The sequence below is a fragment of the Chironomus tepperi genome, unplaced genomic scaffold (assembly GCF_022539635.2).
Source record: "Chironomus tepperi strain 1889 unplaced genomic scaffold, CSIRO-AGI_Ctep_v1 contig_12, whole genome shotgun sequence".
Lineage (NCBI taxonomy): Eukaryota > Metazoa > Arthropoda > Insecta > Diptera > Chironomidae > Chironomus > Chironomus tepperi.
Window position 1 is genome coordinate 610,345 of NW_027226134.1, and position 24,328 is coordinate 634,672.

Here is a 24,328-nt window from a genome sequence, read left to right on the forward strand (position 1 = left end):
TTGTGAATAATTAAATCCATTTGGAAGTTGTTTAATTAAACTTAATTACAAATAAGCATTGTAGTTTATTGCTCTACAGTTATACAATTAAGAAAGATGCAATATCGATAGTTATTTTATGTAATCATAAGTTTTGATGCAAAACTTTAAGTTTAGTTCAGTTTCCAGTTTATTTGGCAATTTAGATAGCTTTGTAGTATTGTTAAGAGCATAGCCAGAAGATTTTCAACCTTAAAAACCTTTCTGTGACTTCACCTCTGCAGTATTGTTGCACTGCCCTTAAAAATCTTCAAAATTCATCAAAACTTGCCGCAAAGGAGTCAAAATAAGCCAAAATTGAATATCAATTTCGTTCCTTAACATCAAACCGACCCCAATTCATACTTCCATTCCCATGATGAGAAAATAATTGCATCCAAGAAGGTGTGTGAATCGAAAAATCAATTTCTTGATGACAATTGTAAGCTATAAGATGGCAAAGACTAACTTAGAACAACAGAAACAGGCTGAAGATCTCAAGCAATTGCTCTTTATTCAAATTTACCATCCAAACTACATTCATTCATTCATTTCATTTCATTTATTATTATCATTTTCATATTTCTCATGTTCATCTGATGCTGTTTACTTGCTGGCTGCTTTATTCGACTTGCTGCTTTGTACTTGATATGATAAATGAATAAAGAAATTTTGATCACGTAGTAAATTTTACGTGTCGTGGATATCAAAAGAAGAACCAGCAAAGAGAAGAATTTTTCCCGTTTTTATTATCGCGCGGTAAACAGACACAAAAAAAATCTTTTAAGACTATCACAAATGTTAAGGAATGAATAAGAAGATGAAAATGTATGAAATTATGGTGCTTTATGGAATATGATTATTGTGGCTTTTTTGAAGGAATTTTCAAGTTTTGCAAAATTAGAATTTTTGGCAATTTTTTGCCAATTTTTGTCAATTCCTTAACAATTTTTGTGCAGCATTTCCTCAACATTTTCTCTTTTTCCTCTCTCAATTTTCAATTTCACTTCTCTCAATTTTGTTGTATGTTATGTACAGCATTAAAAAAATGTTTTATGCTCCAGAAACATTATAGTGTATCTCAACAGTTGCATGACTTCGTACTAGATGTAAAGCACACCATGAGATCAAAATGTTTTATTGTAACATCATATCACACAGAAGTCGTCTGTGAAACGAGGGAAAAGAAAAGGAAAGGAAAGAAGAAATAATAAAAATTCGAGGGAGTTGTTCTTTCATTTTTGCCATCTCAATAATCAGTAACACACAGAATCTCGCTGACGATAGACGTACAACGAGACACGTTAATAAATAAAATTGAAAAAAATAAAGTTAAATTTACGGTAGACTGTGTAAAAAATAAAATATATTGAAAATGTCAATAATATGTAGAAATATCAAGTGAATATCATGTGGATTCGACATAAAGTGAAAAGAACTTCAAACTGCGTGAGAATTTAAAAAAATAAATTAAAATAAAAAATAAACAATTTTGTGGTGTAAAATTGTGCAATGGATCACGCAAGTGCTAGTTTTACATCGCCATGGGCTGTTTTGAGTGGACATGCCATCACATCGACAAATGCTGAGCACAGTTTCGGTCATCATCATGGATTACCAATGGATTTACAATATCCTTATTATAGGTGTGAATTTTTTTTGGACATACTCATAAAAAGTTGTGATTTTTGTTATTTTGCGGCGGTGATGGATGTTAAAGACATTCCGCGACAATAATAAAAAAAAGTCAAGAAAAATATTGAATTTCATTGAAGCGAAAAATTGAAGTTTCCTTCCATTTACCGCAAGACTTCTCCACAAAATAATACAAAAAAGCATTGCTGGGAATGCCAATACAATTTTTTTTTGTACTTCTGTTCTGTCTCATCGATCGACTTTTTATTATTTGTGGAAAGAAGAAAAAAAAATATAAAAAAATCATGTGGTAATTATCGGCGCGCTAATTAAAGATCTAAAGACAATCGAATTGTATTGGAAAAAAATGAAGTAAGAGATGAAATGGAAAAACATGTTTTTTTATGCCAAGCTACTCGGTCGGCAGAGATTTTCTTTTATTTTCCTTTCTGCTGCTGCTTTGTAAAAAATAAAAGAACCAAAGAATAAATGGCAACACGTTAGTAAATTCGCAATTCTGCTTACTTCTGCATCTCCACTTGCCAAGTTAATTTAATCAACATGAAATAAAAATTATTGTTCTGGATGAATATTGAAAATTGTTGTAAGCAGTTGGCTTTATGAAAATGTGAATTGCTGGTTTTTGTGTCTAGAAATTGTGGAGTTGGATTAAAATTGATGGAAATGATTTTATTGTCAATTTTAATGGAAATAATATTTTAACTAGTGTCTGTCCGTGCAATAAAATTTTGTTGATATTTTTTCAAAAGTTTTGATGGACAAACTTAATGTGTAATGAATTTCAAATATTTTTTGACAAAGAAAGTCAATTAAAGATCGTATTTTAGCTAATTAGCCTTTTGATTTTTTTTTTAAATTTTTCAAGCAATTTTGAATTTTAAATTTTATTTTGCAAAATTGTTTACGACATAAAATTCAAAAACTCCAATCAATACTCTCCTTAACTCTAGTTACTGACTTTGATAGTTCACCAGTCACAAGCTAGTTACTATAGAATTATGAATTATGAATACTATAGAATTATTATGAAAATAGATTAGCAATTTCAAATCGAGAGCTGCAAAATATTTTCATTTTTTAAAAAGAAACAATGAATCTAAAAATCTTTTTTTTTTTTATTTTAACAATTTTTTAAGGATATTAAAAATTTAATTTCGTCCAAATTTCGTCAATTTTTAAACAATTTTCAATCAAATCAATTTTCAATTTCGTCAATGAACTCAAAAACTGAACAATATTTAAATTTAATATCAGAATGAATACAAAAGCATCACTGTTTAGCTTAACAGTCACACGCGACAATCTAAAAAGTGTAAAATTAAGTGTTGTTCATTTAAAAAATTATGAAAAGCAAAAATGCCAAATTTTGTTCACACTTGAACAATCATCTTATTGTATTGTTCTATTATTTTACCGTACTTTACTGTTTTTGTGAAAATTCGAAATATTCTTAATATTTTTAAAATATTAACACGTAATGAAAGTGGGACAAAATCATCATCGAATAGCACGCAGTAGTGTTCAGATGACAAAATTGTGCTGGATGGTTTTGTGTTTCCCGCAAGATACACAACGTCAAAAAGTGCAATTCTACAAATTATCCGATTTCCCACATATTTTTGGGGTTTTGTGCTCAAGACTTAGAACCGAAAAATTCATGTTTTTCTATTAAATATTATCAGATTCCAAAATTTGAAGTTCATCCTATATGTACTGATTTAAGTTGACTAAAAATCAACTACGAATTCAGATTGACAAGATAAAATCAAATCTTAACATTAATTTGTAATTTAAAAGATAAAATCTAATAAATCAGAAGCAAAATTTCCCATCCACATTAAAAACATCAATCAACAAAACAACCAGCGATCACATTCAAAACAACAAAAAGTACACACACAAAAATAAACATTAAAATTTCACTGACTTACATGATCAAATCGTTATTTCATCGATCCAAAGTCCCCAGTTTTGAAAATATATATTTATGCAAACTGTATTTATTGCAATTTGTTGTAACAAACCATATAGAATGCATCTTATTCCAATCTTGTTCTTTCATTCTACATTGAAAATTTATTAACAAACAAAAGAATAAATAAATTTTTTTGTTGTTGAGGAGATCAGAAATAATATCATCACATTACATGGCTAACTAAGTCAATCAATGAATGGGATGAGAAAATAGTACAAAAAACTCTTGGCTTTGACGAGTGGATTAGGCGCAGTTTTTGGGTTAGTGCTACTCTTTTCAATTGGTAACTGGCCGAGCGGCACAAATGATGAAGGGTTTGCAACGGAACTGTAAAGGCTCTGCAATGGAACCTTAAAGGCTCGGTTGAACCTCTTTTATTTACACCAAATGGAAGTGAAATTCTAAATTTGGCAGCCATGTGGACACACCAAACGGAAGCTGCTTTCATTTAGTATCAATAAAAGAAGTTTAACGGAGCCTTTAATAGCTTCTTGGTGGAGCCTTCTTCATTTGTGTCTCTTGGGTTGATTAATACACCTAAGCCTATGCTTCTAGACCAAGTTATAGCACAATAACTTGACACGGAGCTAATGCTTCAAATAGATCTATCTACGTAGTCTGGTTGTCAGGATCTTGTCCCTTTCCCATTCAGCCAAACGTCGGCTCTGCTTTGAACTGATGTTTCAAATGAGAGCTTCTACAAGATCTGGTTGCCATGATATCGTCCCTTAACCCCATCCGACTAGATATTTTGCTATTTTCCAACTCTGTACAGTTGCATGACACAGACTATACCAATGCAAAGTATCTAGCGCCACAATTTGTGTGTCTAAAATCCACAAACCGAGTTAGTGTGACTAGAAACAGCGAAAAAGTACCTAAATCCGACTTAGCTTTCCCTGGGATCGAACCCGGGTCACTAGAGTCAGTTGTCCGACATTCTAACCATTCCGCCACTGCTGCTCTTTCGCTGTCTGAACAAAATGCAATTATTAAGTCCCTCTTTTTTCAAAAGTGCACTTCAAAAAAATCGTCCATGGAGAGAGAGTAAATTTATTTTAAATAACGAGAGACGTGCATATACATCATCAAGATGTGATAATCTAATGTCAATCATGTTGTGCAAGAAAAATATTCTCAAGAGAACAAAGAAGTCTTCCTGAATTTATATTTTTTGATTTTTAATTTTTGTCTTCTTTTCTCTCGTCAATTTTTGCAGATATCGCGACGATCCGTTTTGTTGGAGTAGTGAAAGGTTAGTATGGCTAATTATTTTACGTCAACTGTTGTTTTAATCATCATCATGTGAAGTGAAGAAAGGAAGGAATATGAAATAAAAAAAAAATAAGTTGTGAGACGTTACAGAAATAACTCAATAAGTTAATGCACAGAAAAAAATGAAGTTAATGACATTAAATTAATGTGTAAAGTAAACAATATCAGCTTTTTTTTTACGATATCGATTTCCAGTTCTGCAACTTCTTTTTTTTTTTGTGTTTTTTATTTTATTTCATTTTGATGTTGGAAGTTTTGATTTTAGTGCCTACTTTTTTTGCTGCTACTGCTTCATTACTGATTGGAAAATTTCCTTTGAAGTCTCTTTTTTTTGTTGTTTTAATTCCTTTTACTGCTGTCTTTGGCGTTTTTCTTGGATTTTTACTGAATAATATTGAGTTCTAGTGGAATTTTTAAGAGAATATGTTGGATTGGGTTTTGAAGTTATGGATTTGTTGACGTGGAGATTGGAGATGAGATTACTGTTAGGATTTAGAATCATAAATTCTGTTCTAATTTAGCTTTTTTGGAGATGTTGGATGGTACAACCGATCATCGATCGCAGTGCCGTCACTACAAGCAAATCCTACATTATATTCTATTCTACCTTTAAAATGCACAAAAATTGGTATGAAAGTGATTTGTTAACAAAATTTGTCACTTGGAGTTTTTGATATCAAAATTCAGCTTAGATTTACATTCTTTTGATGATTAAATGATTTTAAACTACCTAATGCTTGTGAGCAAAGATATTACCACTAAGTTTAACATACAGTTCAATCCAAATTGTTCAAAAATTGCAATTTATCAATTTTTAAAACCATGTGGATATTTGTAAACAAACAAGAAAAAGTGCGGGAAAAATTTTAAAATCAAAATTACCGTTGTTTATCATTTTAATACAATTACTTAGATATGAACAACAATCTATTGGCTATTGTGGCTCGATTCATTCCTTAAATGTCCATAGCTAAATCTCGTTAATGCTAGCCTGATTAGCACAAGATGGTTATGGATCCAAAATCGAGCAATAAACCGACATGACACTGTCATTGTATCGAATTTAAGTCGAATTCGGTATCAAAGCAGCATAATTCTGCTATTGTATCGGATTTAAGTCAAATCTGACACTAAGCCGACATGGACCCTGACATTGTGTCAGATTGAAGCCGAATCCGGTACCTAGTCAGAGTTTCTTCGATCTGGGCCCGGATTTTGAATCGACTAACCAATTTGTGCTATTCAGTTAAGATCTTAATTAGCAAGTCCAAGTGACTTACAGTCTCTATTAATAATTAAACGTTTTAATTACAAAAAACCTCAGCAAAACGCCAAAAAGTTCTCATGCACAACCCAACCAACCCAAAAAAAAAGAAGTCACATTCGTCATCTTAATTAAAAATACTCTTCCAGCATTAAATTCGAAAAACCTTTTAAAGACACAGTAAATTGGCTGAAAATTAATTGTAAAATTTTAAATTATAATGAAAGTCAACTCGAGTCGCATCCACAACACTCGAGTCACCGAGAGCAAAAAAAAAGAGGCATAAAATATATGCAGTTCACATTCGTTACATTAACAACTTTGATGAATTCTTTTGAAAGCTTAATTAGATTTGCTCGTTCGAGAATCTTAAGAATGTCTCATGACTCTTTTTATTCCTTGCTTTCTATAGAATTGGCACCTTACGGTTGCCTCATGTCATGATCGATAATTTATGTAAAAATTTATTAATTAGTCACTTTTAACTTTTTTTTCTTTCCTTCATGCTTGCTACAGAAAACCATCTTTAGACGATGTCAACCAGGCATCGGTTGTGAATACACGGTAAGTTCCAATTTGTTCTTACGATTTACAATTTGTTGCTTTTTGTTAAGAATTTAAAATGTTGGAATTTGCTGTCTTGTAATACAAATGGGATATCAACATTGTTGAGTCTACAAATTGCTGGATTGTTGTCATTGATAACTTGTTTATTATGAAAGTATTATGATGGAATTTTGGAATTAATCGAATGATAATATTAGGGATTGTTAGGCTATGATGTTCTGTATTTAGACAGATTTGAGGCTTCAGGATGTGATAATACTGAGAAACATTGATTTTTGTATCAGTTCTGGTTTCTGGTTTGATAAACAATTTAAAGCTAGTTAACTAGTCGGCCTGCAACACTTCTCAGGCTGTAGTTGCTGTCCAGGATAGCACATGGCTTGGAAAATGCGAAAAAGCTAACAAGAGACCGGGATAAATCTGGACCAGTGGCATATTTAGTGAAATTCGGCCTCAGGGGTGACTCATGCGTATCTGGGTTGGGTGTTTACCTTTTCTACACTTAGTAGACCCTGGATGGACTCCATGAAATGTTAAAAAGTAATGCATGTGATAAATCTATTGAGGATAGTCTATTTAGTATCACGGCATTGATTTTGAACACTAAAATCTTCATCAGATACGTCTAAGAGCTCTTAACAGCTCTAAAGAACTCCTTAGAACACAGGTTGCTCACTTTACCTACTCAAAACTCCTCCATACTCAAATCCCAATAATTCATACCCAAAACAATAATAAATAAAGTCAATAAAATATCTACAGCAATTAAAACTAAATTTATTTATGTAAATTGATAATGAGATAAAAAGTTTCTGCAGCTTAAATCCATAATTAACCTCTACAGATTCTCATTTGTATTTCTACAAGTGTATTATATGAACCACAAAAAAAATTTACATTTGTGATTTAGCAGAGTAACATGATAATCATTTTATTTCCATATATTGCCCCCTTTCCATTCCGTATTCTTAATTCTTTCCCTACTGTTTAAAATAATATTTATTTAAAATATTAAAGGCAGAGATACGGAACAGAAATAAGCAGTTTATAGAAAAAAGGGAAGAGAAAATTCACAAAATAAGACTTTTTTTTTGAGGCTAGAAATTTTCGCGAATTTTATGCAAATTTATCCTTGTTATTCCTCATTCAATTCTCATAGATTTTAATCTGATTTTGCTGGTTCATTGTTTGTCATAACAAGGAATGGGGTCGTTTGTCAATGACGTATATGATTATTGGATATGGCTTAGAAGAGCTCTTTCGCTCCTCTAAGTAGAGTAAGAGCGATTATCAATAATTCAATTTCACTAATCGCAAGCATAAGTTTTGAGGATATAGATAAAAGGATTATTCGTTTATTACGTAATGTAAAAGGGAGAAGAGTCTGAATTGAATATTCAATGCAAATTTTTTGGGGATTTTGCACTCAGCGTCCGAAGACTACATCTTATTATGAGATTCAAATTTACTTCTTGGACGGCAATACTGCCTTTAGGCTACAAAAAGGGGTGTTTCGTGTATTAATGATTTGAAAAAGAACAAATCAAATGTTTCTCCTGCCTAGTTTCGAACCCATGCTCGCAGAGTCGATGCCTATTAATTAAGTCCTGAGAAACGAATCCATTGTGGTACCGAGCCACTTTGACTGATTTAGATAAGCCAGCTCCTTGTGGAAATTGGTTAGAAATCTAGGGAACAGACTTGCGATTCCTATGAATATGTTCGATGCGCAGCCCTACAGTTTTTTGGTGTACCTTAATGAAATCACATTAAATTGTGCAATATTCTTTATTTTACCCCAGGCACCAAGAACTATTTTAATTTAGAATAATTACAAGTCGATAAATCGATCCGAAATCCGAACCAGGCTGACTTGACTCTGAGTTGATGCCGCATTCGGTTCGAATTAGACTTGACCGGAATCGGTTTAGATCAGACTTGATACCAGATTTTGGTTCAATTGACCGATTTGTTATGGCTCAGAAGGAATTTGAGCCAAAATTTCTAAAATTCATTTCTTTTCAAAAATCCTAAAGATAAAGAGTCACTTGTCCAATTTTCAACTGACATCATCACCAACCCACCCCAAACATAATTCAATGTTAAGTTCCCTTAAACACAAAAAGACAAAAAAAGAAAAAAAACTTAATCGAATCGCACTCAAAAGGATTATATCTGTCACAATATTTATTTGCCATAAAAATTGATGAGCATGAACATGAAAAATGTAACGCACAGTCACAGCTAATGTCATTTCAAATAACCGTGAATGAGAAAAGACACTTTTGAGTTGGGAATGTTTAAAATGCAATAAAAATGTTATTTTGAGACTGCTACAAATGTTACATCAGGGAGCCATTTACCCTTTTTCCTTGCGCGGAATGTTTTTAGTGCAGATTTTTATTTCTTTTTAAATGCAAATTATTTCAATAAATCTATTCTCCTTGCAAGGAATTGCTTTTTTGATCTCAAAAAACAGAAAATGTCGAAGTGAATTTTCGATTCTGCATAAAAAGTCATTAAAAAATCCGTGATGCTCTTCCGAAATACTGTTTATTATAAGATGAAATTCAAGACACGTAATCTGTAATTGATTTGGCACTCGTGCTATCAAATACAGGTTGCTACCTACTTCTGAATATAAAAAAAAGTATCCAGATTGAATAAGAAACAGAAAAGGAATGAGAGAGATACAATTTATAGCGCCTAAAAATGCCTTTTTTTATATATTTTTGCCTTATATGTGTGACTCATATTATGAGATGCTTCACGTCTCTTGTTATGGTGATATTGTTGATCAAGATAAGAGTCACACATGAAACACTGCTTTAAATTATGATCATCAAGAGTTTTTTTTTGGAAAGCATAAATTAAATCAGATCTTGTGACATTTTTATTTAGAAGCTGGTTCCTTCATATTTTCACTCAAGATTATAATTAGCTTTTGTTCTGGTAGAGATTATAGATTTCCGGTAGTTTATGGATCACATTTAACTGATTAATCAGAAAGATTTGGTGCTGCTAACAAGTTTATTGTCACCTCTTTTTGCCTCTTAATCTAGTTTTTGTTGTTTTGAGTCACTTTACGTTCGTGTGAATTATTTAAATTTGTTATATCAATTTTAAATAAATTAGCGATAAAATTCGTTTTAAATATGCTAAAAAATGTTGAGTCATCGGGATATTTTTGGATTAGGTGTGAACTCTTGAAGATCTTAATCTACTTACTAGTTAGCTGGTCATGCAGATCATCTGTGATTCATGTCATCTCTCCAGACTCTCTCCGTTGACGTCTTAAAATAGTTCAATTGCTGACTGTCCTATATCAATTACCAAATCTCTGTCCGATCTTGATCTAGACCGACATGACCTTGGCGTGGAGTCGAATTTTGTAAATCCAGGATCATTCAATGTGCTTTTCGGTGATATCTACTCTTCAAAGCAGCTAATGCATCAAATTGTGACTCTTTCTGTTAAATTATGATTTTCTTCACAGTTGGTCTAACAGAAAATTTATAGTTCTGAATAACGGATCCTGAATGAGACTCGAACCCACATCTCATGATTTCCGGACACATGCTCCTACAACTGAGCTATCCGGGGGCTATTCGACAATATGGCAAAGTGTCATATATAAATTATACATTTTCTGCATCTTCCTTACTACTGCACTCTCTGTTATTAGGCAGCTTTGTACAATTTTGAAAGATACAGTTGGAGTGCTTATACAAAAATCCTATAATCTAATTAAGCTTGATATATTCAAATTTTCTATTTTTGAACCTAATATTTGATTATAATTCAGCAAGTTACGCTTAATAATGCCCATGTAACCAAATTGTTCCATATGTATTACATTTACGTTCCTAAGGAATATCAATGGGTGCTGTTCTTAAAATTCTATCTCAAATCAGAATTTCTAAAATCAGCATCATATGTATGCAAGCTCAATAATTACCGAAACAAAATGATGAATACAAACATTTTATTCCTTTTTACACAGCAATTATAGCTACATACTCTAATAATTTTAGGGTTGAAAGTATTCTTGTTATCTCCCTAGCTGTAATTTTTTATTGCCATATACACATCAAGAGATTTCATTAACCCAAAAAAAATCACATGTGAATGTATCGTTATGCCTAATTGTTCATGTTAATCTTGACGACAATGTCAAAAAATTTGCATGAAAATTTAAAACAATTGAAATCTTCCGAGGATCATAAAAGTGGCAAGTGACAAGTTTTATGGCCCAAAACGAGATTTTCAATATCTTTATTATGCATAATTGTTATGAGCATGACATGGGAATTCCTCATATGTATGAAGAAGTAGCGACATTGAAAATGATGATAATGATGATGCAATAATTGGAACTGACGTGATGCCTCCTCTATGCCATATCCTCATTCTTATCAGACGCCGCCGTTTTCATTCATATTTTCCTTTTTTTTTTTGTTAGTAAAAGTAAAGGAGGAAGAGAGATGAAATTATTGGGCACGTAGACAACATGATGATAACTTTTTCCACGTCGTCCTGGGCGATACTCATGGATCCTTACTTAAAATTCGTCCAGCATCACCAATCCGTCCTTGCGACGTGTTTACATCGACAAATCGATTGATACTTACTATATGTGCAGCACATTCCTCGTTGTGTATGAAGAGCATTTACACGCAGCAAGCATTAAATGTATGTAATGGACATGAACAGAAAAAACTTTCCTTTCCTTTTGTTTTTCTTCCTATTTTCAATTCCTTTACTGCTTGCTGCTTGTTTTTGACCTGCTTCATAATATTGATTCATCATTCCAAATGATGTGAGTAAGAACGAATTTATGGATGCATGCTGTAAAGCAGCAAAGATTTTTCAATTGAGAATTGTCATAATGTCGAACGTGTCGTGTCGCAAAAGAGATGTTTGTAGCATGTCGCAAAGGCACAAAAAAATAAAGTTGGAAAGAAAGACGGGCGGAGCTTAATTGTAAAACCAATCACGTTCACATACACAAAAAAAACGTACGAAGAGCATCAACAACAACATTCATGACTGTATATGTGTGTGCATGGATTGAGAAGAGAAGAAGTTGGAGCGCCAAAAAAATACAGCTGTAACACTGATAAGAAGTCACGTACCGCCCATTTAGTCCCCAAATTTAACTCATACAAAGGCAATGGAACTTACACAAGTAAAGTTGCTGGATTTTGTTCATGATGGAATCCTTCATTCCTTTACTTAATTTTTTCTCATAGCTACTCACACACACACAATAGTCATACAGACAACGCGTGTATACTTCTCTCTGGCTCGTTCGTGATACTGATTTCAAATGCAAGTTACGTTCCCACTTTTTTTTTCTTTCTTTTCTTTTACAAACGGCAAATGGCTCTAACAATTGACTAGCCAGTCAGATTTTTGTTGAGTATAAAGGTGCACGTACTTCAAATCATCAGCTCTCGTATTATTTTTATTATATTTTTTTATATATACGTCTATATACATACATTCGGGTAGTGAAAAAAAAAGTTTTTTTTATATTCAATAGACAGCATATAAATGTATAAACATCAAACAGCTGTTTAGTATTGATAACAATAAACAAAATGCATAATATGAGTGATTAGTGAAAGTTCTTGTTGGACATAAAATGATGAAAATTTAAGTTCAGTGACTGGAAAATTTTTTTGGATATTGTGACAAAAATGATGCCTTATTCTGCAATTGACTATGCGGCATATCAGACCCGTACATTGATGGATAATGGTGGATCGGGTGCGGCAGCATTCACACATTCCTGGTTGGTACCAAGTACTCAGGATTTGTGTGGTACAAATTTTAAGCCTAATCATCCACAATCACAACAAATTCTCGATCCTGGGCATGTTGAGTCTTTTTTTTATAAGTTTTATTATTTTTTTAAGAATATTTTTAAGGATTTTGTGACTAATTCTGATCAATTTAGATCCAAAAACTCTAATTCTAGCTCAATTTGTGTGTCCAATACCCAAAGGACAATTTCAATTTGATTTAATAGAAATTGACAGAAATGTTTCTAATCTGAATGCAATTATAGAACCGGTAAACTTAGTAAATGACAATTTCAATATTCTCACGATACGATTGATTCCCACGGGATAATTATCGAAGTAGAACATGACTTTCAACTATGTATTTTTTTTATAAGAAAATGCTCATATTTTCTGCACGATTAGTTAATGTTTTAATACTTTGTAGTCTTCAAGTTTTGTTGTGGTATTAGAAAAGATTTAATGAATCAATGAATAGCTGTGATTTTTATAAAAAAAATTGATGAAGTTTTTTAAGGTTTCCCGAAGTCTTTTTTTCGATGAATTTTTGAGACTGAGACCAAGCCACAATAGCACAAATCGGTTAAGCAATGAAAAATCCTACCCCAGGTTGACTTGTCTATGACGTACCGGATTCGGTTTAGTCATCAGGCACCATGCCAGAGTCACGTCAGCTTGGTGCCGGATTTTTAATCGATTAATCGACTTGTACTTTTTGAGAAGACTACAAATGCATTCTTCAAAGTCACAGTCTCGAAAAATCTGAAAAACAAGATTGGGAAGTGTAACAAATAATAATTAAATTTACTGTAAAATTTAAATGGATTATCTAATAGTGAAAAATTACAAAAAATCTAAATACCTACAAAATTATAAAAATCATCCGAACAGCACAACGTAGTCAGTAGGGTTCAGCAACTTCGCTTCATTAGAGGCAAGACATACGATTTTCTTGATAAAAAAGTGATGGTTGTTTTTGGTTCATTTTGCGGAATTTTTCACTTTTTGCTCTTTAGGGTGATACACAAAAATCTAATTCAGTGATGTTTTCATCAAAATTCTTCAAAAAATTTAATATTGCTCTAAGATGATTGGTTTTAGTTACCAAGAAAAAGATTCTCGAATAGCACAAATCAAATAATTGACTCTAATTTATCAAAATTCGGTTTAAATCAGACAATATGTGCGAGTCACATTGACCCGATCGATTTACTGATTTGTACTATTCAGGATTCCAAAATTGTGAAACTTTACAAACAAGTCTTAATTTTTGTTAAAATTTAATTTAGTGATGTGATACGCAATATAATATGTGAAAAATAGTTTACTTAAATCTAGCAAAAAGCTAGGAAAACCAACAATTTTTATATTTTTCAATGAAATTTGAATTAAATTAGTAGCGAAGAAGTTTAAAATTGAACTAAAATTTCTCTAACTTTACATTTCTTAATACTTTGGCTTCCTTCTGTCAACTACCAATACCAAGTGCATTACTGTCTCTATCGGCAACTTCCTTCCAAAAGTTCTTGGTCAATTTCTAAATATTCACCAAATTCTAAAGTTCAATCTAAATTTAATGAATATTATGCAACATTTTGTGCAAAATATCAAGATTAATGACCAAAACAAATATATCCTCAATTCAAGTCCATCATTAATTCCTTACCAAATGATGTATTTTTTATTGCTATCCAAATCCCACAAAAAAATTCAGCAATAAAAAGAATTGACATGAAAATTTAATTCCAACTTGAATTATCATAAATAAATATATTTGCACATCTGATATTCGTTCATCAAATGCCCTTTCCGTTTATTTAATTCTGATCAATACTTCAAAATCGTATGTAGCAATAGAAATGAAAGAAAGAAAAAAAGAATGTGAAGTGAGTCTACTTATCATAAATAATTTTTATTCCTTTACTATTCCTCGTCCAAATATTTATTCGAATGATAATGTTTTTATTGCACATGGATTCATCTCAATAGCCATGCTGTACATAAGAGTAAGTTTTAGGTCAAATTGACCAAATTGGCTGACTATAATACTTGAATAATATTAAACAACACAAGTGAATAGGAATGAAAGAAGTGCTGATGATAATCTCATGGGATGAAATAAAATATTTTTACGTATATAGCATAAAGGAAGAAGACCAACTGAGCATTTTAAGGGAATTTTCTCTTTTTTCACTCAATTTTCTTCCTTTTTATCTTTTTTCTTTTGCTGCCGAGAAAATTCAATTATCGAAAATAATTTTTTTTTCCTCATCTTTTGAGTTATTTTCACACTTTCAGACCATCCATGTCTCTTATTGCCATTCCAATTGTACAATAATAATAAATAAATGATAAAAAGTCGGAGGCAGAAGTGAAAGAGATGTTTATGAGGAATGGTCATCAATATTTCTACTCGATTCCTTTATTCCATTCCCATGACAAATGCATCAGCATTAAAAGAAGAATATTTATCTATTCAGATCATTGAAGTCCAGAGATGCAACTAGGGCGTTTCGAGGGTAATGATTGATTAAAGAGTGAGGGGTGAGTCAGACTACTGCACTCAGTAGACCCTACAATTTGTAGTGGGATCAAAGCTGCGTTAGGGTGTTTCCGAACTACTTCGACTCACATCAGCATTAAGTCTATTTTATTGCAGCATTAATATTGAAACCAGATTTGGCATTACTCCAGTTAGAGTTCGGCCTCTAAAAGTCCAGCCAATTCTGCAAGAATCTCTCCATGAAACTACAAAAATCTCAGAATACATAAAAAATAAACTAGGGAAGGAACTAGAATTAAAATGCGTAATTTGACTTAATCAAATCACATAGAAAAATATTTTTGGTCAATCAACTGACACGATCAATACCTCAATTGTATATTGAATGCTATTGATGTTGAGATGATGATGATGATTATGCTGGAAACGGAAGTTAATCAAGTGAATATTATTCTTCCTTCATTTATTATTGCTACTTTTCCACCCTAAACATTTTGATTGATCACAAAGAATGTCACTGACGTAATTCCAGTCATATGAAAATGATATGACTGACTAATATGAATGACTTGATATCTGATTCATCAATTATGACAGAAATTCCAGTTACTTTAAATCAGAACAATTAAATTTCATGCAAATTAACTTTTTCCACTTGAATAACAATTTTCAATCTTTTTTAATTTTCAGTATTTTAGAATTGAGGAAAGAGAAGTCAAGGGATGCAGCCAGATCGAGACGGGGAAAGGAAAATTTTGAATTTTATGAATTGGCAAAAATGCTTCCACTACCAGCAGCAATAACAAGTCAACTTGACAAAGCATCAATAATTAGACTCACAATTAGTTATTTGAAATTAAGAGACTTTACAGGACATGGAGATCCGCCATGGAATCGGGAGACCAGCAATGCTAGTAAAATTTTGAAAAGTGAGTATTTTTATAGTTTTAAAGATTGAAATTGATTCGGATTTTTAATGGAGTATATTCTAGATGTTTGGGGAAGGTTGACTAAGTTCAATGTCTTTAAGAGATTTGGATGAACTTCTGTTTAGTTTTTGGTTTAACCCGACTGTTTTTAAAGAGAATTTTAGGAAATTTTCTTCAGTTCCAAGTTAGACACAATTTCAATTTGAGTATTTTTTGATCCAAAAGGATGACTTGGTCCTCAAATCTTGAGTTAAATTAGAAATTCACGCTTTATATTGATATTTCATAGAGTTTCGTTGAAGATTCTTGAAGTTTTTGGCTTAACCTGAACATAACTCACTCATGAATTCTAATATTAAGATAGATGGCAATAAATGATGTATTAAGTTCAGGGTAATCAAGACTCAGACAAATGACATCCTAAGTGATGTAACTGTCTTCAATTTTTTAATTTAATGTCAATTGCCAAAAATCCTTGTTTTATAGCTTAAATGAGCTTAAAAACAAATAACAATGTACAGTGAATTTTATTTTTCGCCATAAAAATGGACCAATAACAGCCGTCATGCTCCGAGCACGCTCAAAGCAATCTTGCTTCTTACTGTAATGCAGCGACGTAGCTCCCAACAGTATAATGTGTTCGCCGAGGATGCAATACATTGTTTTATCAACAGTAAGACGAAAAGTTGCCCTAAAGACACTGTGACGATTGATTTTCACGGCAAAAAATTCGGTTGGCTACAGCAGGCAAATAATATTCTCTCATGGCACAAAAGTAGCACTACGGTACCTAAAAGCATTCCTTCTGAGTATTAGGATGTGCTGTTCGGGTTTAATGATCAATACTCCAAAATATTCCTCAAAACCCCACAGAACAGTCATCAAAACTTCTCCGAATTTCGCTAAAAACTTTCTTACGAAATCAATTTGGAATGTCATTTGCTGTTTATTCATCGATCAATATATATTTTTTTGTGTGTCAACTAGTTCATGTGTATGTCTAAAGAGAGTTAATTTTGAAACGACAATTCATTTTAATATCACCAGCATTTAATTTGAATAGTTTTAAATTTTTTGGCTTTAAAAATATCGTGACGCAAACGGAATACTAATTCATGTATAATTCAACAACAAAAAAAATGGTTTATTGACGGTGGCAATGGAAATTGTTTTACAAAGAATGGAAATATTACCATGAAAATCGCCATTTTGTATTCAATCCATTTCTTTAAATGGAATTTTATTTTGTTTTCTATTTTTTTTTTCTAATTTTAAACCAAATTCTTCTTTCCATTCCTCATTAATAGGTATATCTGCCAATTCAGCACGAAGAACAGCGGCTAGTTTGGCGATGGAACTGTTTGAGCAACATCAAGGAACACACATTTTACAATCACTTGATGGTTTTGCACTGGCGTTGGCTGCTGATGGACGATTTTTGTATATATCTGAAACTGTGTCGATTTATCTTGGATTGTCGCAGGTGTGGATAATGAATGTTTATGTTTTTGTTTTAGAGTTTTATTAGATTTTAATGACTTTTGGGGTTTAATGGATTTTTTACTGAATTTGGCATAGAAGTTGAAGCTTTGATGATTTTATAGGAGTAGTTTGGAACAAATATTGAAAGATTTACATGCTTAGTCGTTACTAAAGTAAGGTCAAGTTGGAATTCTATGATGATTCCACTAGAATTCATATTATAGCGATTAACTTCTTTGCATAACACTAAGTCGAATCCACTTGACATTTATCATTCCAATTCAAGTCAATTTTCTCTCTGAGCAGAGTAGAACCTTGGGTATGGAGACATACATATGTAGTCGAATCTACCAATGCGAGAATAAGGCCTCTGTGGTCAAGAGGTTACGTTTCGTAACGACTAACTCTAGCACTCTTTTGTGAGAACGTGAGTTCAATTCCCATTCGAAGGCAATCTCTCAATCATTACATAGGGTCTCGATCTATAGTTGACGCAAGTTATTCCCGAGTTGTTTTTATATATCAAAAGTATCACTAAGTACAAGTAGTTCGGGTTCCACTATAAACTCTAGGTCTAAAATGTGTGGTGAAACAGATTTAAATCGAAGACACTGTTGGGCTCTTCAAGCATTACATATATCAGTATTTCGTGAAAAATCAAATTAATTTGAATCGACTCGAAATCAACTTTTTTAAAAAGACTCAAAAACGAGTACGATTGAGTTAGAAGTGGAAAAAAATGAGCGTCTATATGGTAATTGTGTTTTCCGGCTTCAAGATTCCTATTTAAAAGCTAGTCTGTAGAGTTCATGCTCCCACAGAACCCCACATTTGAAATGAAGACAGTTTGGACTTGAGTCGACTCTTCCACTCAAAATATGAACCAACCCAGAACTCTGGTTTTTATACAGCGATGCCAGTGTTATTTTAACTTTTCCCTTCATTTTCTTTAAAACTTTGTCAAATCTGCCAGATTTTCTTAAGACACACCTTAAAATAACTTCATATAACTTCCCAACTTTCCCAAAATTTACTTCTACAACTTTAAATCTTTAACAAACTTTCCAAACAAATTTACGACCATTGGATTTAAAGATTTCAAGTATTCAGCCAGCATTGAAACTTTATATCTACTCTAGCTTACTATCAGAAAATATACACACCTTAAAGCACCTGCAGAGACATTTCTCTCTACCAGATAATAATTCCTTCAACTATTTTTATGTTTTTTCCTTCCAACATGGACGAGAACATGTTTAGTTATTTTCAATTACATTCTCATCACGTCCACATATCTTTCTATCTCTCATCCACAGAAGAAGAAAAAAGTATAAAGGAAGAAAATAGAAAAAATGGGGAATGGAGTTTTCGGGGTATTAAAGAGTAGAATAAAATCAATATCTTGATTTTACAGTTCATGGAAAGCTCTCACAATACAGTAATGCACAATTTCCTTCTCAAATCATCGAATTCAATCAAGAAAGTCTCGAGTAACTTTCGTTTGACAAATAAATTAAGTGATTATTATTCATGCCCTCAACTACTTGACTTCCTTTTCGGTTTATTTTTATTTTCTTCTATCTTGGCTTTTTGTGCCTTGTTTTTTTAGTCGAATATTTATCATATATGATTATTTTAAAATTTTATGCTAATTTTATTACAGCATGTACAATATGCTTTAAAATTAAAATGAAATGCCGAGTGACTTGACATTGCCCGTAATTTATTACCATTTTATCTTTTATTCTTTGTCATTTTAGGTTGAAATGGCTGGCAGCAGTATATTTGATTATGTCCATCAAGGTGACCATGCTGAAGTTGCTGAACAGTTGGGATTGAGTTTAACTGGACATTCGCAAGGAATGTCATCGCCGTCATCATCCGATGAGGGATCACATGGGACAATGAATCCTGATGGTAATTATTTATGACTTTATATTGTGGATTTATGTCTAATTATTGTTAATTTATTCAGTTTCATCCTCAATGTCCGTTCAATCAAATAACAAATATAAAGGATTTGAACGATCATTTTGTATACGAATGAAATCAACCCTCACAAAACGCGGATGTCAGTTTAAACAGTCGACTGGATATAGAGTAAGTACAAAAAATCGTCATCAAATCATTTTATAGTTTATATTTTTATATCCAACAAGAAAGAGCACAAAAATTCACCATCGTTATTGTATATTATAAATTACCTTTAGGACGTTTCGAATCCAAAGAACGCAAATGCCAAACCAAACAATGGTCATTACTCGGTATGTAATTGTTTGCAAGTGTGAATTCTTTAAGTTTTTTCTACATTAATTAAGTCATATCCAACGAGATTCTTTTAGTCAAATGAATTATTCTCATTCAAATATTTTATTCTTCTTTTGCTCGTCTAATTTCAGGTTGTATTGATACTTTGTCGACTGAGGCCACAATACTCATTCAATCATAATAAGAAGTCTCAGCCACAGCTATTGGGAATGGTTGCGTTGGCAATTGGTGAGTTGATTTTTGGAATATTTTTTGTACCTTTTTGTATTTATGAGGTTTGGAATGTCTTGTTGTTTGGAATAATGACTTAAATATTGTAGCCCGAACATGATGATATGGCTAATTTTCTGCAAAAATGAACTGGAAAAAGGTCATAATGTTGCCATCACGTTTCCCGTTAACGCGGAGATGTAGTGACACTTCGATCGACATTAACAGGCAAAGGAACAGCATTTAGATACCAGGGTGGTATTTCTGTACCATAAATCATGCTCTATGCCTGTTAGGGCGAGACTACAAGTGAATTCTTCCCAGTTTCGGTCTCAAGCACTCTCAATCGTAGCCTGTTCCACTCAAGACATTTGCCTTATATAAACCCAAACTTCCATTCCTTATGTGAGAATCTGAGCTCTATGTCCTAATTAACTCAATTTTATCTCCTTCCAGCTCTTCCACCACCATCAGTTCATGAGATACGACTAGAATGTGATATGTTTGTAACAAGAATTAACTTTGACTTCCGATTAGCTCATTGTGAGCCAAAGTAAGTTACCAACAATAAAACTTGAACATTTCATTTATAATTAAGCATATTTTGCTTTTACCTTACAGAATAACGGAGGTTCTTGGATATTCAACAGACGAACTTGTTGGCGAAAGCCTTTATAATCTCTGCCATGGAGAAGATGCCGTGAAACTACGAAAATGTCATTCAGATTGTAAGTATTTGAGATTGAATTGATTAAAGTTTTTGTCATGGCTGTTAGTGCCAGAGTAAAGCCTCAGTGGCTGAGTTGTTAAGCAATAGACCAAAACCTCAATATTTTGAGGACTTAGGTTCGATTCCTACCAAATCCAGCATCAAATATGCATAAAATAATCCACTTCCATTTCTCTCTAATTTCAGTAATCGAAAAAGGTCAAGTCCTAACCCATTACTATAGAATTCTCAACAAAAATGGTGGATATACTTGGATACAAACATGTGCCACAATCGTATGCAATATTAAGAATAATGATGAACAGAATATAATTTGTGTAAACTATGTAATAAGTGCAAGAGAGAATACAAACGTTGTTATGGATCAGTGTCAGCTTGAAATAATTAAACGTGAAATTCACGTGCCATCGCCAATTGATAAGGATGTAAAGCCATTACAAGATGTTAAAGATGACATTCCATCAGTTAAAATTGAAACGCCAACACCTGAAATTAAAGCTGGAGCTTCACGAAAAACGACGCCAGAAGCAAAAGTTGAGGAACCGCCGACACGCGGACGGAAGAGAAAACCCAAGCCAGATAATCAGGATACAGTTAAGAAACAAAATTTACCACCAGCATCAACAATTCTAAGTGATTCATCATCATGTAAGGAACAGGATCCGATAAAAGACCGAGCGGAGCCTTCAGTCAGAGATCTCGAGAATGCCATGTCTAAGCATCTTCCATCGCCATCATCGAATCATGCGACAGACTTTAGTACGAATTCCCTGCTCAAAACACAAGACAAAGAGTCATCGTGGAATTCAGCATCAACATTTGAGCAACAGCAACCGCCTGTTATGCCAGCAAGTTCACTCCTCAAGCAACTGTATGCAAATCGAGAAAGTGTAATTAGAGCTGCAACACGTCCTAGTTACGTCTACTCAGATGGTGCTCTTCCAACTCCACCAGGCAGTGAATATCCTCCGTCATCAAATGAAGGTTACCCAACGAACTATCCAGCAGTATCATATGCTTCCAATTCTGTAGAATATAATAACAATAATATGACACCGCCAGGTTCCGTATCACCCAGAGATCTCAGTAGTTTGGGTGCAAAAGGCGTACCAAATTACGATTATAATCATTATGCGCCATCAAATGAAACAACTGTCCTACAACTTCCATTAAAACCGCAACCTTATGCCATACACAATTATCCAGATGGACAGTATTTTACACATCATCCTGGATTTTGGTATCCGACACCTACTTAAGTTATTAATATGGCATAAATTTTCTCTTATGTATCCGATCGGCACAAGTCGCTTAAACGACATGTCGCAGTTACCTGGACGACATGTAACAGAAACTTGAACTACATGTGACAGTCACTTGGACAACATGTGATAGTCACTTGATTGCCATATGACAGTCACTTAGTTGTCATGTGACAGTCACTTAGTTGTCATGTGACAGTCACTTAGTTGTCATGTGACAGTTACTTAGTTGTCATGAGACAGTCACTTGGTTGTCATGTGACAGTCACTTAGTTGTAATGTGACATTCATTTGGTTGTCATGTGACAGTCGCTTGGATTCCTTTATGTGGCAGAACCTTGGTTGCAATGTGGCAGTCACTTGGTTGCCATGTGACAGTCTCTTAGTTGCCACGTGACAGTTACTTGGTTGTCATGTGACAGTGACTTAGTTGTCATGTGACAGCCACTTTGACTACATGTAGAAGCCATTTGGACTATTTGTGACAACCACTTGAATGACATGTAATAGCGACTTGGCTGCCATGAACAATTTGTGCCGTTCGGGGTAGCTTCATGGTTTTTATTTTTTGTATAATTTAAATAATACTCCTGTATAAATGAAAAATGCTATCAGTTATTTAACGCCAAAGTAAATATGAAGAGAAAAAAAAATTCAAGAAAAAATACTCAAAATGCTCGTACATGCAACACGAAATTCTGTTTTTTGATACATATCCTTATAAAAAAAAAACATTAATTAATTCCATAAGATATTTAAAAAAATCAAAATTATTGAAAAAAATACTCTCTAAAATAATTTCTTGTGCAAATATAAAAAAATTAGATAAGATTCAAGTTAGTATGAAAATATTAAGGAATGGCAGGTACCGGAAATCGGATCTGCTGATTCCACCTTTTTTCCTTATTTTCTTTTTTTGTTCTTAGTTTTTGTAAATAAATTTGACAATTTTTCTTTCAAGCTTATGAGTTAATTTACTATCGTTAAGGTTATTTAGACCAATGTATCTTATAATTAAATTAATCATTGAATGATCAGCCATATTTGAAAATAATTGCATTAATATAAATTTTGAAAAAAAAAGAAAGTTTTCAGGATAAAATAAATTTCACAATTGGTTGATGAATAAGACGATTAACTCATAACTTTTAAGAAGAATCGATAAATATGAATAAATTTTTAGCTAATAAAAGAAATACATGCATAAATGTTAAGATATGTGACATATAAATGATTTGCATTTTTAATGATTTTGAAGTATTTCAGATTTGGATTTCAGTTAAAGATACGTAATAAAAATTGTAAATCAGCACCAAACTATCAACTAGATGGATCATCTGCATGATTTCTGATCTTTCTGTCTTATACTTGATAGTATAAGACATTAAGATCTATTTAGAGTCTCAATATTGGATCTAAATGCGTAGGAACAAGAGTAGAAGTTTCAAATTTAGGATTTGAATATATTTAGGCTCTATTACAATCTACTATAAATAAATTGATACTTTCAGGTCTGTTTAATCTATATTCCGTTCGTAAGTTGATATATCCAAGTTGATATATCGTAAGTCCATGGGAGGTCATGGATCACAACTGATCTGTACGACCAGCGAAGTAAGTAAGTAAGTAAGTAAGTTGATAGTGTTAGCTCTCATTCTTTACTCGTTCATTAATCCAACGTAACCCCGAAATTCAATTTCGTCTAGCTCCCGTACATTCGCAAGTAGACAAGCATAAACTGGACATTAACTAGCTAGCACTTGACTTGCACTAAAGTATTTTTGATCAATTGGGGATTAAGCAGTTGATGTATCTAAACTTCTGAAAAAGGATCAATGAAGAAATTGTAGGATTTGAACCGACGTTTTTCGAGTTATCTCTACAAATTTGAGTACCTTGCTAATTACTCCAAAAAGACACTTAACTTCCATAAATAATCCTAAAGTTTGGTAAAACACTTTCCAGATCACATCACGGTGCCTATTTCATTTTTCATTCCCATAAAATGAAAGCAGCTAGCGATAGAGACAGTTTTCAACACCAACTAAGAGAGGTCATGCAGGCACGGCTGATCTGTTCAACCAACGAAATAAGTAAGTATATTAACCCTGTATTGAAAATTGAGTTTTTAGCTTGCTTTTTTAATAAAATAAGTAAATCACACTCATCATTTCACAGTTTCTGTATATTCTATATATTCAAATCAGAACACCACAAATGTTCCACCTCAAAACATTTGAACTGTTCACGAAAATCCCCTCAAAAATATAAAATACGTTACATTATTCACAGCATCCAAATACATTATATTCCATCTCAAATTTCCTGCAGCTACAATTTGTATTTTTGCATCTTCCATTCACATTATAATCTGTGAATTGT

General features: G+C 32.7%; 2 protein-coding genes across 7 annotated transcripts in view; one reads left to right on the plus strand and one right to left on the minus strand.

Annotated features, from left to right (window-relative positions):
• Positions 1 to 24,328, minus strand: part of LOC139088171 (protein trachealess-like) — an 80,631-nt gene that overhangs the window by 44,946 nt on the left and 11,357 nt on the right. The window lies entirely within an intron of this gene.
• Positions 1,187 to 23,058, plus strand: LOC139088809 (protein trachealess-like). 6 transcript variants are annotated; one of them, XM_070638114.1, is made up of 12 exons: positions 1,187 to 1,664; positions 4,869 to 4,904; positions 6,705 to 6,752; positions 15,756 to 15,994; positions 17,302 to 17,477; positions 19,237 to 19,393; positions 19,452 to 19,576; positions 19,687 to 19,740; positions 19,876 to 19,972; positions 20,411 to 20,507; positions 20,576 to 20,682; positions 20,871 to 23,058. In XM_070638114.1, exons 1-12 carry the CDS (start codon positions 1,531 to 1,533, stop codon positions 21,941 to 21,943), a joined length of 2,343 nt encoding a protein of 780 aa, XP_070494215.1. In that variant the 5' UTR covers positions 1,187 to 1,530; the 3' UTR covers positions 21,944 to 23,058. The 6 variants fall into 6 exon arrangements, with proteins under 6 accessions (XP_070494215.1, XP_070494232.1, XP_070494254.1 ...); XM_070638153.1 differs by lacking the exon at positions 1,187 to 1,664 and adding an exon at positions 3,817 to 3,909; XM_070638131.1 differs by lacking the exon at positions 19,687 to 19,740 and having other exon boundaries at positions 1,188 to 1,664.